This window comes from Cavia porcellus, unplaced genomic scaffold (assembly GCF_034190915.1).
Source record: "Cavia porcellus strain 051 isolate PalLab524CR breed Dunkin Hartley unplaced genomic scaffold, mCavPor4.1 scaffold_7, whole genome shotgun sequence".
Taxonomy (NCBI): Eukaryota; Metazoa; Chordata; class Mammalia; order Rodentia; family Caviidae; genus Cavia; species Cavia porcellus.
Window position 1 is genome coordinate 72,785,764 of NW_026947490.1, and position 17,670 is coordinate 72,803,433.

The 17,670-nt window shown below is 48.6% G+C and overlaps 1 protein-coding gene across 4 annotated transcripts in view; it reads left to right on the forward strand.

The window, feature by feature from the left end:
* The window catches only part of Elovl5 (ELOVL fatty acid elongase 5), a 61,516-nt gene that overhangs the window by 30,060 nt on the left and 13,786 nt on the right, over nt 1-17,670 (forward strand). For 3 of the 4 annotated variants that reach the window (XM_003466494.5, XM_063253830.1, XM_063253832.1), the window contains 2 exons: nt 8,350-8,415; nt 11,376-11,563. In XM_003466494.5, the coding sequence (XP_003466542.2) occupies nt 8,358-8,415; nt 11,376-11,563 (246 nt within the window). In that variant the 5' untranslated portion in view covers nt 8,350-8,357. Of the gene's footprint in view, nt 1-6,490; nt 6,512-8,349; nt 8,416-11,375; nt 11,564-17,670 lie in introns of those variants that run through there. The other variant, XM_063253831.1, reaches the window with a different exon arrangement.

Below are 17,670 nucleotides of genomic sequence, written 5' to 3' on the forward strand. Positions count from 1 at the left end.
GAAAGCATGCTCTGCTTTTAGGTCTGGGTAAGAAATGCCTTGGATTCTCTTAGGGAAAAACCCAAATTATAAACAAGAGTAAATGCAAGCTAGGAAGAAGGGAGATGGCGCATTCTCAAACGAGAAGGGCTCAAAAGGCGGAGGAAAGGGATGCCACCTCAGTATTCATTTAAAACCAAAGAACAAAAACTGGGGATAATTTTCGCTTGGGCAGATTCCTTTTTTTTTTTTTTTTTGTCTTTTTCCTTTTCATCGGTACCAGGGATCGAACTCACGACTGCCTGCTTGCAAGACAGGCACTTATGCCGCTGAGCTAAATCCCCAGCCCCGGCAGATTCCTTTTTTAAGGAACAAAGATGCATTATGTACATGTACCAACCCCACACAAGGAATGTAAACGTTGCGAACTGCAAGCAAAAAAAAATCACTTAAAAGAGTTGCCTTGGAATCAAATAGGTTAGATGCTGCTGAAAAAGTTTTCTGCGTGTGAGTTTTTTAGATCCGGCTTCTGCAACTAAAAAGACAATGTCCTGGAATGTGGAAGGGCGTGTGCGTGTGTTTTCCTGGGTTTTTTTTCACACCTTATAAAATATCTTTTCCAATCTAACCCATAAGAGCAGAGCATCTGCTAGCTGTCCGCATCAGGAGTGTTGAGAAGCTCTGCCTGCGGAAATGTCTTTGTAAGTAGGCTTTAGTCTGTGTCTAGGAAGCCACCATTCGGGGCTTAGGTATGTCTCACTTTCCTTTTTATTTTGCAATAGCAGCTACCTCTTTCCATTCCTAGTACTGCTCATAGGTAATTACCGTGCTCAGAACAAACTGAAGTCGGCCAGCTGGAGGGAAGAGCAGAGTGTGTTGCCATCCAAGCCATAGCAGAAGGGAAGCCGCTGTGTGCTAATGAGTAGTCCAGACAGCGTGGCCAAGAGACGTGGAGAAGGGACTTCTTGACTATGGAAGACCACCTGGACAGCTCTCCTTAAATACAGAGCAGTGACCTCCAGTTAGCTAACCCGGGCCTTTCTCCATGTACTGCTGTGCACACAGCTGGCTGAGCCACTTATTTTCCCTTTAGGTGGCTCTGAACAGTGTAGATGGGGCCGGCTGGGGTGCTGATGCTGGACATTCCCTGTTTACCACTCAGTGTCACCCTCAACAGTCGAACCCAAAGGGACGCAGAGGCCGTGTACCACGGCTGTCAGCTGCGTTCAGGTGTCAAGATAAGAGGCTCTGGCTTCCCAGGACACAAAAAGGCTTGCACCTCAGCACTGAAGCACTGCCCCTAAAACTGAAGTACTGCCTCAGCTGTGTCGTGCAGATGGGTCTTTCTGCACATCCTTCTCTCTGTGCGTTGCAGAGGTGCTTTCTGGCCTCCTAACTAGCCCCACTCACGGTGCTCACATAGCTCCCGCCATTCTCACAGTCGCTTATCCTCTAGACACTCCCTTCTTCACAAATTAATAAAATCCAGGTTAGGACTGGGGATTTAGCTCAGCAGCATAAGCGCCTTGCCTGGCAAGTGCGCAGTCACGAGTTTGATCCCCAATGCAAAAAAAAAGAAAAAGAAAAAATCCAGGTTATCCAGGTTAGGTCCTAGGTCGTGGCCATTGTTCCAGCGAACCTTCAACTGGGTTAGACTCATAATTATAAATATGTCTTAGTGCCTTTATTCTCGCTGTGGGTTGCACTGAAAGAGATAGATTGGAATGAACTCACTGGAATGCCGAAAACGCTTCCACGGGATTACAAATATAAACTTCCTAGACCACAGTGAGAAAGAAGAAAGGAACTTCCATAGTGATGGCTGCTGTGGGCCTTGGAAAAAGGAGAAGGTGTTGGGAGGAAAGACAGGATAGAACAGAGAGGAGGACCACAATCAATTCATTCAGGAACAAAACCCTTCTCGTGGAGGGTGACTTTCCTGCTCTAGAACTAGAGTGCTTTTTTACAGAGATGGTTGAAATAGTACTCTGGGAGCTGCGTGTGGTGGGGCATGCTTGTAATCCCAGCACTTGAGAGGCTGAGGCAGGAGGATTGCTGTGAGTTCGAGGCCAACCTGGGCTACATAAGTCAGTTCAAGGCCAGGCTGCACTATGTAGTGAAACCCTACCTAAAAAAAAGAACCAATGAACTAGTGACCTGAGAGCTTGAGTGTGTGTGCAGGGGACTCTTCCTGGACCGGTGGTGGGGAACCTGTGTGCTCATGCTGCAGCAGGCACATAGAGCCCTCTCTGTGATGCTCAAACTGGGTTGCCCAACATCGCCCCAGCAGCCACATGTCAGTCAGCAGTGCACATGGGGAAGTTTGGCATTTTACGATTGCATTTTGGGGCCTTAGTCTCTCAAAGATTCACCATCACTGCCCCACAGCCAGACATGCTAGACAGGCATCACCAATGAGCTGCCCCCACCCTTCAGCACTCTTTAATTGGCAGCAGCCAGGGATGGAATGTGAAGGGTTCTCTTTTGATTTTGTCCAGTCTTGTTTTGGTTCAAGGAACCCTGATTGCTGCAGCCCCAAACTGTTCCTTCCACCAGAATAAGGTGTCCGTGTTCTGCCTCGGCAGTTACCAACCTAAATCTCAGACTCGGGCAGCATCCTTGCTCTGTAGTGTGCGGCAGCAAGCAGTGACCTCATCAGGATCTGAGCCAGGGTGCCATGCCCTCCGGCGGCGAGCAGGCCGTACGTATGTGCGTGCATGCGTGTTTGTGCACGCGTCCATGGAACCCTGCCTGGAGCCACAGAGCCAGAGGCAGCTGAGGGACTTCAGGGGCCCTGCCAGACAGTGGACAGGCGTGGCTGCGGCGCCAGTGTCTGAAGCCGCCTGGTTCCTCGTGGAGAGGCAGATTCTTCCTGTTGTCAGGTTGCACTGGTGTCTGAAGGTTCCTTAGTGTGTGTGTCCTTTCTCTCACACCTTGCATACGTTACCACTTGGGAGCCAAGGTGTGGGGGTTCTTCTTTTATCCTGGTTTTTCCCAACCTAGAAAGATCTTTCAAATTCAGATTGCAGCACCATTCACTGTGCACGGTTTGTGTGACTCGTGTGCTCCCATGCCTGCCTCGCCCCTGTTGGCCCTGGGAGTCGTGGTGCAGAATGCCAGGAGGCCCTGCAGCCAACTCTGGCCGTGAGGCTTTGTGAGCCAACCCAGTTGACTCATGCTTAGTGAACTCTGACGACTCAGAAAATGAGAGGGCATGATGTGAAAGCTACGCCAGACAGTAGTTAAAATGCTGCAATAAATGTATTTTTAAACCAAAAGGAATGTAACTGGACTGATTTCATAGGAAGAAGAGTTTTCAAAGTAGAAAACCAAATCTAGACCCTAGAGATCTTCTCCGGTCCGTGAGCGAGTGGACTAGTTCCAGCCTGAGGAAGTCTGCTGTCCTTGCTGTGACCTGTATGCAGCTCCCGGTGGTATTAAGTTTGTGCCAGTGTGCCCAGTTCATATATATATTTTAAAATCTTGACGTCTGTTTAGGTCCTAGGTGTGTTAAGGTCCTAGTATTTTTCATTTGCTGAGTACTTTCTTGTGTTTTTCCTCTACCCATTAGAAAGGACACAGAGTTAGCACTTGCACCCTCATGGAGAAACACTCTTGGTAGGGGGGGGCAGGGTCTTGCTCAGGTACCTAGGCTGTCCTCGAATTTGTGATCCCCCGACTCAGCCTCCTGACTGCTGGGTTACAGGCATGCGCCCTCAGTCCGGCCTCAGACCCTTCAGGAATTGTGGCGGCAGCAGCTGTCCTGCCTCATGTCCTCTGTCGACCCCAGCAGAAAGCCCTGTGGAGTGGCTGGGAGGGTACAGCTTACTGTGGTGTCAGTTTTCAGACGTGCTTCCTCTTGCAGATGCTGCTGTTTGTTTAACCTCCCATGATTCAGTGGGGTGTATTTTGTCCTTGGAGGAAGCAAATCTCTGTGGAATTTGGGTTTTGCCCTTTTGTGTTCAGCATTTCCAGGTGTCTATGTATTCTATGCTGGGGTAGTTTCTCTCAGATTGAGGCCTGAGTATCCCCAGACCCTAAAACATGGTACCTTGGCAGGACTGGGCGGGGGACCACAGAGCTAACACACGGGGGTTCCATGGTGTGCAGCGCCCACTCACACTTTGCTTTTGGTGGCCTGTTTAAACACAGGGTGATTTATGAAGGGAGTTCCCAGCCTCAGTCAGTTTTTCAGAATGAGATGCTAAAATGAGATGCCAGAAACCTGCCAAGATTTTACAGTAGAAAGTCAGTTCACCATGTGTGTCGAGAAATGTGCTTGAAAAGGGGAATCCTTGAAAACCTGTTCAGTGTACCTCCCTATGCTGTCTGTTAAACAAGGAACAGCTGTGGGATGCTCGTGCACTTGGAGGCCTGTGTGCCTGCGACTCTGGAAGGCCTCCTGGTGGGGAAGAACCGGGTGCTCTGTCTTGGTGCCAGCAGGCCTGACTTATGGAAAGTGAGCGGTGCAGCCACAAGGCCGGAGCCGCAGGGGCTCACCCTCTGCTGTGCTTTGCTGAGGGAGCCTGGGCTGAGCCGGAGTGGAGCACAGCACCGCCCCCCCTGGCCCAGGCCTTTCTCTCTCAATGCCGCCCACTTGCCACCCTCCTGGGCGTTCTGGCACAGCCCTCCAGCCTTCGTCATGGCAGGGAGGATCCTTGGAGGACACCTTCTCTCTCCCTTCCCTTCATAGGCTTTGAGGCACAGCAGGCAGCCCTTTGAAATCATTATGGTTGTTTTCCACATGTGTGTTCCTTTAAAGACTTTCTGCTTTTTCAGTACATTTAATATGTTGCCTAACATTTGTGAAGAGTTCTGCAGCCCCAAGAGAAGAATTCTCAAGTTGAGAAGAGATGCAGTTTAAGAGGAGCTGTGTCATTCCTGGCAAAATCACCCCTTTTGTGTATTTTTGTAGCAGAGATACTGAATTTATATAGACAAAAGAGTGCTTCCTCCGGACCTGACTCCAGATAGGCTTAGACTTCATTTCTTGGCTTGTGAAGGGCTTGTCAGTGCTCCGGAACCTGACTTCCACCGCTTCTTTGGTAGCCTGCTGCTGGGTTTGGGACTCTTGGACTGAAATTTTACTTCTGTGTAATCAAGCTGTTTGCTGCATGCCATGCCATGGTGCTAACCTACATTCTCCAACTCTGTCCTGTGTCGTCATCCTTTTAAGAATGGAGCATTTTTAGAAATTCCAGGGCCTTATTTTTCTCCCAGTACACTAATGCTCCATTCAACCCAAGCCAGCCTGCATTCTTTAATTTTTAAATATCTCCTCACTTGTTCCCAGCCTGTTGCTATAAGTACTAAAACTCAGAACAGCTCTTAAAAGGCCATTATTTCAGAAGTAGAATTCCTTTATTGTTTATTGTTTCTGTTAGGTATATTCCTTGGGTCAGGGCCCAAAACACTGTTAGAGTTTATTCTTACAGCTTGGTTTAGACCTTCATTGGCAGCGTATGTTCACACGTATCCACCTCCTCTTGTTTGCACACTAGCTCTGTTTCCCATTTACTGTGTCTCGCTCTTCCTGAGTGTCTCACTTGTTCTTCGTGGCAGGTCTGCTCCTTTGTGTTTTCCTTGTTTGGCAATCAAACCATAGGTGCTCGACACTGATAAATCTAATTAATGCACTCATTCTAATACCTTTTACCTTTAGATGTGTGTCTTCTGGTGGTGTGCTGCCCTGGGACACCTGCAGCTCCCTTACCTCCTATTGCTGTTGAGACTTAAACCTGGAGACTGTGGGTTGTCACAGTGACTGGGAGCTCCTTGGTGGCATTTGGTGGACAGGGAGCAGGCCTAGGTTAACAGTCCAGGGTACTCAGAACAAAGATGGCTTCGATAAGGGGGGGCGGCAGCAGCGCCCTGGAGTCCTGCCTGATGTGTCACGCTGGAGCTGGTCCTCAGGCAGATGCCAGTGGGAAGAGCCGAGGCTTACTGCAGCAAGACACTGCGGAAGGCCTAGGGTGCAGTACACCACTGCATTTTCTTAAGCTGAGGAGCAGATGCTCTACTCTTTTGCCCATTTTACAAGAGGGGAGGTTAAATAACTTGTAGTCAGGGGTTGTACACAGAGAACAACTAGGGTTAGGACACGGAGTTTATAATATTTTTATAGTGGTCACCTGAAGTTAACACAGGAAAATGCAGGAAATCTATCCGCAACACCAGAGACATAGATTATTTAGTCAAGAGCCTAAACCCCACAGTAATGTCCCACATGAGTCCAGATAAAAACCCAGAGCTCAGGACAATGACTCCCACGAGTCCAACTGGAGGTCCAGAGCCCACAAGAAGGACTCACGGCAGTCTCTTTTACGGATCCGTGCCGGGAAGACCCAAGGGTCAGCCGTGGAAGCCAGAAAGTCTGTGCCAGCAGGATGAAGGAGCTGTGTTAGTGGGATGAGGGTTCTACGCTGGAGCTGAGAAGTCACACTCACAACAAAGACCAGGACTATCCTGAAAGGAACCACAGCTGTCCTCAGCAACACGGAGGCCACCTGAGCTCCTCCGACGACAAGCACAGGTACATGCCAGGAAGCAGTGTGCTGAGTTCATCCCGGAGACCAAGCGGCACATGTCTTCCCCTCTCGAGCCAGGAAGCAATGCTCAATGTGAGGACCAAGGCTTTTCCAGGAGAACCAACAGCTCAGACAGCAACTCGTAGGAGAACCCACAATGCCTCCTTAACGCCTCAACCCTCTATTTCTCCCATCTTCTCCACCTATTTAGCCTGGCAACTTTCCTCAGGTGGAGTGTCTTCACTCAATGCCATGCTGATATAATCCAGCTGGCGTTAAGTTGACCACCAGTTCTTAAACCATAACACTTGTCAAAGGCACATTGTTTGAGTGGGGGAGTTTCAGACCCTAGCTGTCTTCTGAAGACCTCAACACAGAGCTACTCTGCCAGCCCAAGTGATACCTTTATGCCTGCAAAAGTACCTGCAAGCTTAACACCTGATTGTTACACATTTGGTGTGGCCCATTGTTAAGTTAGTGAGAATTGCCCATTAGGTAATAAGAGTGAGATGTAAGATGTGTTGGGGAAGGTAAACTGTCGGTGAGGAACAGCTCGCCCTCAGTTATTCAGTCCGGTGGCCACAGACTTTATCTCACACATGACCTGGGGCCAAGACTGGGCAGCTGTGAGGGACCGCGTGACCAAGGAGCTGCTGCTTTCTCAGTTTCTGCCACAGACAGGGGTGTTGGTACCCTCTGGGGGGCCTGGCATAGGAGTGCCTGTGGGGACACAGTCCCAGCCACGTGCACTGCGGCTGTCCCGTCCCCAGCTCCCGACCAGGGGACTGTAGGAGAGCAGGGCTGAGGCGAGTGCTTCACCCTGAAGTCAGGAGGAGAATGCAAGTGCTTCAGGGGGGGAAGGCCACCAGGCGGTTCACACTGACCTTTGTCTTTACCCGCAAATAAAAGTATCGATGGCTATTTCTGTAAGCGTGCCTCTCAGCTTTAGTAATGAAAAGTTCTGGCAACACACATGGGAAAAATGCTTCACTGCCCATTAGCTGTAAGTCTGACTTAAATGGAGAATGAGTATGAGGAGCTGTAGAAAGTGAGGATGTGGGGTAAATGTAACAACTGCCTCCAAGACATTCTGTTAAGGGAAGCAAGTAAGTAGTCTGTGTACTTCTATCTGCAACTGTACTTTTCTGAATTTTTATAACGATCGTACAGTAAGGATGTTTTATGTCACACCCAAGTGTATCATAAATGCGATATAATAAAACAAGTTTAGGAAATATCCTCACTAAACGGTAAAGCAATTTGGTTCTCTGTTACAGTCAGTGAATTCCAGCTTTAATATGAAGTCTACTTGATCATTTACTAATGTTTTGCAACCCAGAATTATAAAAACACCCATTCAACATGACATTTCCATGGGCAAAAGAGGAAGCATCTTTGGAAGCACTGCCCGTGGTCTCCTCGAACAGGAGCTGGCTGGGGCACAGGGAGGGAAGAACTGCCTGCCCTCCCCTGTTTGACAGCTGCAGTGAGGGCGCCACCCTCACTGCCACTGGTGCTCGCCCACCAGGCTCCTCCTCCAACCTGGCTGCCACCCCCTTAGCCACTCCTGTGCTGCGGTTTCCCAGGAGGAGCTGTAAGGGAACTGAGAACAGAAGTGAGAAGACTGGTGCTTCATTTGTAGAGTGAGCTCACAGGCTTGTGTCTTTCCTTCTGGTTTTCAAATCAGAACTGGCACATAAGTTACTTTGAGGGCTTAATGTTATTTTTAAGGTGAAGAATGGAATCTGTCTATCGCGTATTCTGTGAAAAGAATTGTTATGTTATAAAAATTCTGTGTAAAAGCACTGAGTAGAAAGTAACCAATGTCCTTCTTTCCTGACAGGTTTTAAAATGGAAAATTTCGATGCGTCGCTCAGTACCTATTTCAGGGCCTGGCTAGGCCCCCGAGGTGAGGCGCTCTCTGGTTTTGCTCTGTCCACAGCTCTCTGCCTGATGCTAGAGCCACTTGGGAATACTGCTCGAGGCTTCCAGAAGGTGTTCTTGCTTTCTGTGACCAGACAGACCTCGCCTGGGTAGCTCCTGACAGGTGGCTCAGGGGTAGGGATGTTGATACAGTGGCCTCTGCTGATGGTGGCCAGAGACCAGATTAGGCTGCAGAGCCCAGCTAAGGACACCTTCGCTGTACCAATCAAGGGTGTGCTTTCTCAAGAGTTGAAAACTCTTCCCCTTCCACAGCCCTTTACTTGGCTGACCTTAAACTCCTGCACTCAGGCAAGCCTCCTCCCAAGGCGTGTGCATTTGGGGGTGGGCCCAGGGCCTTGCATTTGCCAGCCCAGTGCAGCACCCTGAGCCCAGCCTGACCCTTCAGGCCATCTCCAGGTCCTTCAGTTTGAGTCTCATCAGTGGGCACATGTGTGCATGTGAACGCACGTGTTATATACTAGATTAGCTCCATGTTATCTTCTTTTATTGTCAGCTATGTCTTTTAATGTCTTGTCTAAAAAGAAACATTTTAGGTTCACAGAGTCTCAGAAAAACCATATAGCTTTTAAACAGATGGAAATATTCTCAGTGTCACTCATGACTTTTAACACACACACACACACACAGCTTAGTCCCCCAGTGTGGCAGAAATGACATGGTGTTTGACACCATGGTAGGATTGACAGTGAGGTCAGGAGACCGCGTGGGCCCGGCACCCAGGGCTGCTGGGCTCTGCTGTGGGCACTGAGAGCATGTGCCATCCTGCTGATAGTGCAGCTATATACACCTTGGCAGCTATGCGGAGGTGCAGATGAGGGTACTGGGCATGCACTGCCATTGGTCAGCCTGGGTTGCACGTAGGTGCCCTTTGCAGGGGGCAGGATGAGTAAGTTAGAGAACAACTGATGAAATAGCAAGTTAGGCCCGTTGGTGTGTCGAGTAGAGATGAGAGTGGGAGCTGTGAGGGTGGAAAGCTCAGTGGCCACTGACTAAAACAGAATAAAGGTGGCTGGCCTACATCACCAAGCAGGGCAGCTACTGGGGGAGCTCGGGGGTTCTATGATGCTGAAAAAAACCTGTTGCTCGTTGTGTACTCGCTTGCCATCCCATCTTCAGGGTGGGTCCCCCACCTTCCACCGTGATGGTGGCCACAGCAGCTCTGGCAGCCTGTCCAGAGGAAAAGGAAACCAGGTTCTCACCAGAAGTGTTCAGGAGGACAACACGTCTCCAGGGCCCTTCATCAGCTGGGACCTCGTGAAGCGCGGTGGCTGCTATTGCTTCACAGCCCTGTCTTTCAGAAAGCCCTAGCCGCCAGAGAGGCACTGAGCAGCAGGGTCAGCCAGGTCCCTGAGGGTCTGCCGCCCTGGAAGCATGCAGCAGGGCGGAGGAGGTGCAGCATCGGTGATATGCAGGCACAGAAAGACCTAGGAGAAAATGAAACAGCAAGGTGCAAAACAGAGCTTTGAGAAAAAGCAAGTGGAGAATCTGTTGGTATATATTTATTTTTATTTACACACATAAAAGATGTAATGTCTAATGTTTGCAAGTGGGAACTTGTTTTCTCAAAAGTGATACCAAGGCCTGAGCTGAGAGCAGAGGCGCCAGTCCCTGCCACAGGGTCTCTGGGGCCAGCCCCTTCCTGGAAGAGGTCGGTCATGCAGCACTAACAGGAGCGCCCTCTGCTGCCCGCCTTGTGAGCAGAGAGAGTGCCCAGGACCCTCTCTGAGTCAAGGGGGAGATTGAGTGTGATGGAGAGAGGAAGATAGTGCCCCTGGGGAGCCAGAGGGCAAAACTGCCAGTTAGCTGCTGCTGCTCTGAAGAAGCAAGGTGTAAATCTGAGCTTTGAGCTCTGGAGCTTAGTGGGTGGATGAGACTGGGGCAGTGGGATTGGGGATCCAGCTCACTGCCTACCTAGCAGGCGCGAGGTCACAAGTTCAGTTCCCGGTACCAGAAAGCAAAGATTAGGGCTCTGCTGGTCTGGGGCATCACTGCAGTAGGGTGCCAGGGGAACGTGGAAAGACTCCTCTCTCTGGGCAGCCCAGGATGCAGCCGAGCACTGTCAGTCATCTGAGAGGAGGGCTGTCCCTTTGCTGGTGGGGGCCCTAGGGCCTGTTTCCCTTCCTTCCTTGTCCCAGCCTGGGAGGGTCTGGGAGGAAAGACCTCTCTTGCCCCAGGAGGTCCCCTGGCTCAGCACAGGGCTTCTTGCCCAAGTTCCTCCCCATACCGTCCCTTGACCAGTCTGAGTGTGACTATGGCCACTATGCCAGCATGTCATCTGTTGTTGCCAGTCACTGTCTCCTTGCTGCTGACCACTTGCTCCTAGCAGATGCTGCTTTGTGGCCAGGGACAGTGTCACTAGCCTGGTCTGAGTCTGCACATGCTGGGCTTCCTCGGGGGTACTCAGCTGATGTGGAGGACCGAAGAGTTCACAAGTACCACGTCATGGATTTCGTGACCCTGTGTATCAGTAAATCCAGCTAGTGATAAGTAGCTATCCAGCTAACTATAAGTAACTCCAGCTAGTGAGAAACTCCACTTGCTCTTTGTTTTCTTTTAGCTATTGTGGAAAGCACAGTTGATTATTTTACTGAACAAAAACCATAAGTAGTAGACATTACTATTCAAAATATATAGCCAAGGGCTTCACATTTGATTGTGAAAATTTATGCCTTGGCATCTGCTTTATCGGGGTTGGCTTGGGGATATAGCTTAGTGGCAGAGTTATTGCCTGGCAAATGCAAGGCCTGAGGTTCAATCCTCAGCACTGGAAGAAAAAAAGTCTGTGTGTATGAAGAGCACGCATACGTGTATATGCATGTATAAATGCCAGGTGGCTTTATAAATCATGGTTAGAGAAATTTTTAGTGTCTTAAAACTTGTTATTTATCTACCTTATTAATAACTTTTTCTTTTGTTGTTTTTCAGATACTAGAGTAAAAGGATGGTTTCTTCTAGACAATTACATACCTACATTGGTCTCCTCTGTCATTTATTTATTAATCGTATGGCTGGGACCAAAATACATGAAGAATAAACAGCCATTCTCTTGCCGAGGAATTTTAGTGGTGTATAACCTTGGACTCACTTTACTGTCTCTCTATATGTTCGTCGAGGTAAGTCGAATGTTCTGTGGCTTCCTCTTGCTTAAGTGCACTCTCTTGCTGTCCTGAATCGCACTTCGAGGGGAGGAGAGGCAGCTGCCTGCTGCAGGGAATGGGATCAGAGGCAGGCAGGCAAGCCTGTGAATGCATTTTGGGTATCTTTAAGATTGATCTTTCAGAATACCAGAGTTGTTTACACAGATGTCTTACAGAATATCTAGAGTAGATGCCTTTAGTATTGTTATTTTTGTTTTGTGGGATATTCAGAACTAAGTAGTTTCTAAACTACACTCTTGTGGGCAGAATGGAGGGGGAAATGAACAATTGTGTAGGACAGATCTGAGAGCATTATGTGATAAAGCACTCAGGAGGGCCTGTTTTTGTCTTGCCAGGGGAGGGAGGAAGGGGGTAGGGTAGAACTTGGGTTTGGTAAACTTAGTGGCAGTTTGGCCTCTGTCCTGAGCTGATAACTCGTTAGACCTCATAGGTTCTCTTTTAAAAGCTAAGGCAAGTGGATGGTAAGGTCCACATTTTGAATAATTGGTGTGAGTTCACACCCAATTATTTCTGGGTTGTTGAAAGTCAGATTTGATAGTCTCAGAGGCAAGTATTGTAGTTTAAATCACAATGAAAAACAAGCCCTTGCTGAGCATCTGGAGGCCCAGTTCTTATCCTCCATACCGGGGGAGAAGGTGTAAAAGACAGACTCACTATGCCTAATACTCCAAGAAATGCTTATACGTTGAGACTTCCTATTTTGCAAAGGGTAATAATACAGGTAGTGAAGCTTAGAGAAGAATGCTGTCTCCAGGAGTGACAGTTGTGTACACTTTTTAGGGAAGGATTCTGCACTTCCTGGGCTGGCTATAGCAGTCACCTGCTGCTAGATCCTCTTGGGTGGAGAATTAAGCCATAAAACAGACAAGTTTGAGACTTCTATGTAGGCTTTTTACCTCTTTTATGGCTTTAGTTCTCTAAGGAGCTGCAGAGGAGGTAGTGGAGGGAGAGAAGACCATGAATGTGAACCCTGAAGGCAGTGTTTAGGGATGAGTGCTCCCTTGGACCTAGTCACAGAGCAGTCTCTCGGGCTGCGTGCAGTGGTGTGCAGGAGTGTGTGCCAGCGTGTACCCTGGTAGACAGCACTGGTCACTGGAGGTGTCTCAGCTGTGGGATCTGTGACTCTTTCTCCTCACATCTCACAAGCTGACATACAGACATTACAATAGAACAATAGATGCCTACTAGCCTTGCACTGTGCCTGATACGCCAAGAAATGCTTACAACTGCTTTTGCTTTTTTCTGTCCTATTCTAGAACAAAGGCAGTGTAATTAGCCTCCAGGATGGAGACTGGTGGCAGGGCGGGCAGGAGAATGTGCAGGAGTGACTCCTGGCCCTGCTGGGGTGCAGCGCTCAGTGCACAAGGGTCAGGTTCTCCCAGTGAACTGCACAGCCTATAACTGGTGGCTGATAAAGCTGGTGGTCTTTAAGGAAGCGCCAGAGTTTGTTACTACACATGAGTATTCGAGAGAAAAGTACTTCTGGTTGAGTCTTTGGAGAACTTAAGCATTTGCCTCAGAACTAGAGGTAGAACTATAACTTTGTAACTTAAGCTGTATTACACAGATATTTCTGAGGTAAAGAAGGGAAGGAAATTGCTGTATCTGTTTTGCTGTGTAAATTGCACCTGAACAGCCTGTACTGCTGGAGCATGGGTTTCCCTCGCACGGCCAAGACCAATGGGAGACTGAGTGGTGTCTAAGCACCATGCAGATTTAAGAAATGCACAGAGGAAGCAAACCACACTTTCAGTTCCTTGTTTAGAGTACATGAAGGGTGATAGATCAGCAGGTAATAGCTCTGCATGTTAAATCATGTTTATAAACCATATCAGAAAAGATATGCCGGAGTAATAAGCCCAGAGGTGGCAGTTACCTTTGTTTTTAGCAGGCCATTTTTACACTTCCATAGACCCAGTTAGTAATGCCACTGTCCTGTGTCCTTGGTCAGCTCTTCAGCTTATTTTACTCTCTTTTCCCTTGGCATTTCCGTTCCACCAAATGCTAAGACACAGAAGGGCAGTCATAGTTTTGCAGCAGACCAAACTGAAGAAGCCCTGAGGGCCACCAGGGCCCTCCTTTTGGAGAAATGTCACATCAGATGGCACTGTGGACACACACCTGTGCCAAGCTTTGAATATGATTCTTCCCTTCCTGCTTACCTGTATATTTTGAGTTTGCAGGGAATTTTTAAAGTAAATAGACATAGGTATTTTTGTTTAATTCTGTGGCTTAATTTCACAATTGCTTTGACAAGTTTTGGGTTCATGTGGGGAAATTAATGGTTGATAAAGGAGATAAGGAAAGAAGAAGCTAAGTAAGTGGGGGGGCGGGTTTCACCAAAACTTTAAACTAGTGGGAGGGAAATAACTAGATCCCATTAAAACTGACTCTAATTTAAGTAAGAAGGAATGTAGACTTAGTAGTTTATGCGTCTGGTAGAGAAAGCACTGAAAGGAAAGCAGAGGTACCCTTCTGGTGGCCCCGTGAGCGGAGCATTGAAGAGTAGCTGTGTGACGTGAGAGGTGCTTCAACAGCAGCAGCACCCTCCAGGCGGGCAGCGCGGGCTCTGGCGAGCCTTCTGCTCCTAGTACATGCCGTGCCCGGTGACCTTTATTTTCAGAATGGGAACTGCTACCCTGTGCCACTGAACCTTGGCGTTAGGAACTTGTTTTTCAAATTTTGTAAGAATTCACAGCTGAAAGTTGTGTTGGGTTTTAGAAGAGACTTTGGACTTGGACTTCTTAGCAGTACTGGGATAGTTGAGACTTTGGGGAAGGAATTACTACATTTTCAGTATGTAGAGTAGTTACACTAGGCAAAATGATGACCTTTGTATTGTGTGTGTGTAAGGATTTGGAATGGTTTAAGAGGGAGATGTGAGTGGATGCATGCCAGTTCATCTGCGGTGTGGGTTTAACTGGATTAAGAGAGTCTGGGAGATCCCCTTGGCTGAAGCCCTGATGCTCAGGCTCCGTGTGCTATTGGGAGGTGCAGTGAGCGAGTCTCTTGCTGAAGGTCCCTGTGCCTGGCCGTCCCTGTGCCTTCTGCGTGACATCCCCACCGTGGAGCCAGGCGACCATGGCTTTGAGTCTCAGATCTGAATTAAACTGCCGTGCTCTGAGTTGCAGGAGTCAGGTGTTGTCCGAGCAGTGGACAGCTGACTGACAGAGGTGTCTAAGGTCACAGGCAGTGGGAATGATTTAGCGATGAAGGACCACATTATAGAAGAGACTTCTTATTAGTTATTTGGTCTTGTAAAACTGTGCTTATAGCAAACATGAAAATCTCATGTGCATTTTATCCCCCAGGCTCAGAGAATACTTCATCCAGTAGAAGCCTGACTTCTTTTTTTTTATTTTATTTTTTTGTCTTTTTCCTTTTTACTGGTACCAGGGATCGAACTCACGACTGCCTGCTTGCAAGGCAGGCGCTTATGCCGCTGAGCTAAATCCCCAGCCCCGAAGCCTGACGTCTTTGAACCGTCAGTAGTTTCTTCTCCCCACCCTTCAGGGAGGGAATGGAGCTTTCCTTTCTTCTGGTAGCTGCCTTTGCCTGGCCTGGCAGGCAGCTCGCAGCCACTTCCAAGGCTGCTGGAGCATTGCGGCACCTCAGTCTTCACGGCTGCTGTGCCCCGACCCCAGAGGACCCCCAGATGGATTGTGAGCTGGGTCACAGAGCGGGGGCACGTCCTACTGCTGGCTCTGCTGCAGCGCTGGGACTTCCGTCACCCTGGGGACGGCAGTGAAAGGACACTGCTCCTCCTCTGGAAGAAGCTCAGCCTGGAGACCTCCGTCTGGTGTCTTCTCCTCTCTGTTTAGTTCTCTGCACAAGACTCAGCGCCTTGATGCCGCTCTGAGGGAGCTGAGGGGAGGAGCTGTCAGCTCTAGGGTCCAGATTTTCCCAGATTGTTGGCAGCCCTAGTGTTCCCAAGGAACTCATGTGTTTCTGGGAACATGCACTCCCAAAGTGTGTCCTGAGGCCCTCCTGTCCTGGCCCACACCATGCATCTCTGTGATGCAAAGCTTCCTTCCCCACTTGTTCCTGTGCGATAGGAAAAAAGCACGCATCAGAGTCAGGTTTTTATGATGCTTAACAATCAGAGATAAATGACAGCTTACAAACTGGATTCATTTTTGAGTTAGAACTGCATATTGTGAAAAGTGTAAGACAGTTCCCTCTCAAATATTCAGAAATAATAACTTTGAAAACAGATTGACAGCTGAATAGATAGGCATGATTCCACTTACTCTTTATTCTTCTTTGCCATTTTTATTTCAAATTGTAATTTTGGAACTATTTAAAATGCAAACCATAAACTGCATCTGTGCACCTAACAGTGTTGTTGATGTTTTATTGGTTTTGACTTCTTTCTTTAAAAAAGAAAACACAAGCTAGGTGTGGTAACCTGTGACCCTGGTACTTAGGAGGCTGAAGCAGGAGGATCACCATGAGTTTGAGGCTAGCCTGGGCTACATAGTGAGTTCAAGGCCAGCCTGAACTTCATAGTGAGACCCTGTCTCAAAAATCAAAAAAAAAAAAAAAAAGGAAAAAGAAAACAGGAGAGGGGCTGACAGCGCACTCAGTGGTAGAGCACGTGCTTACCACGTGTGCGCTCCTGAGCTCAGCCCTCAGCACCTATGTGCAGACTTGCATTCGCACACCTACGTAGGCCCATGAAACATCAAAGTGCAGCCCCTTGCAGAGACAGCTCTCTTCCAAGTGGGCATGTCTCTTTCTGGGGTTTTTATACTTTCCTCTTTCTATATATAACGTTCTTAGATCTTTTAAAAACATTTACATGCAGAGTGTACTGCTTATACTCCTTCAGATACCTCTGTTCAGAAATTACATTATGAAATGGATTTAAATGGATGAAATGTTGTTTAAACTCAGTATATTCATTTTAATTTAGGAAGAGCAAAAAAGCCTCACCTCATAGATAGGCACCAGGGTGTGGGTGTGTTGGGGTATGTTTTGATTTTTTGGTACTGGGGATCGAACTGGGGTGTGTTTCTTTGTCATGGTCTTCACTGTGGAGTGAGTTCTGCCTCTATCCACGAGGCAGCCCCCAGCATCCGTTTGCTTTTCCTCGGAATGTCCTTTGAAGGTTGCTGCTGTTGCTTGCAGAGGCCGAAAGAAGCAAGGCCGGAGCTGGGTGCTGGCTGTGCCTACTCCGCACTCGGCCCCCTGCGCCCCTGCCCTGGCTCAGAAGCGCCTCTGCTGCCACTGTGAAGCAGTTGCTCTGGGATAGTATTCTCAGCCATCTTGCTTTTCTTTCACTTCAAACTTTCCTAAAATAGGTGTGTTACTGTGGGGAAGTAGGATTTGGAAACACTCCAAACAACTTGGCAATCAGGAAGTATCTGTTTACCAAAATACCTTGGAAAATGTACTTACCCTTCTTTCTTTGCACTGAACAGAGGTATAGAAAAGTTGAACTATCAGGTAAGGTCAGCACTTATGAGAAAGGCTGATTGCTGCCTAAAATACTGAGAAACCTAGAATACTCTCGGGTCTCTTAGGACTGAGGCACTCGCTCTGAAGCTTCTCCTGGGGTTGGAGGGAGGCGGGTGCTGCCCCTTGGTTTATCTGAGGGTGCTCTGAGAAATGCCCTGAGGTGTGGGTGGGGGTGCAACCCAGATTCCCTTCCCCAGGCCAGGGAGGGGAAAGTGGCATCACTAGAAGAGAAAGCTTTGGGGCAACCCTAGGCCAGACCCGGACTCCAGACCTTTGGTGCCCATCTCTGAGGCTGGGAGCACCAAGTGCACAGCACTGTGCAAATCCTCCACCGAATCCGGCTTGCTCTGCAAGGCAGGATGCAGAGGGGAGCTGGAGCCCTTGAAATTATGCAGAGCGGGCTTTGAGGAGCTTTCTTACTGTCAGAGTTACTTCTTCCCTAGTTGTAGAACTTCAGACACTGGAAGCACAAAGGGGAAAGACTCACATATTACCTGCCTCACGGTGGTGCTGGGTTTGTGCACTTAACGGGGGCTTTTTTCCCCTTCCTGCTGGGGAAGCTCCGGGATGCCTGAAGGGTGAGAGCAGGACTCCAGCACAAA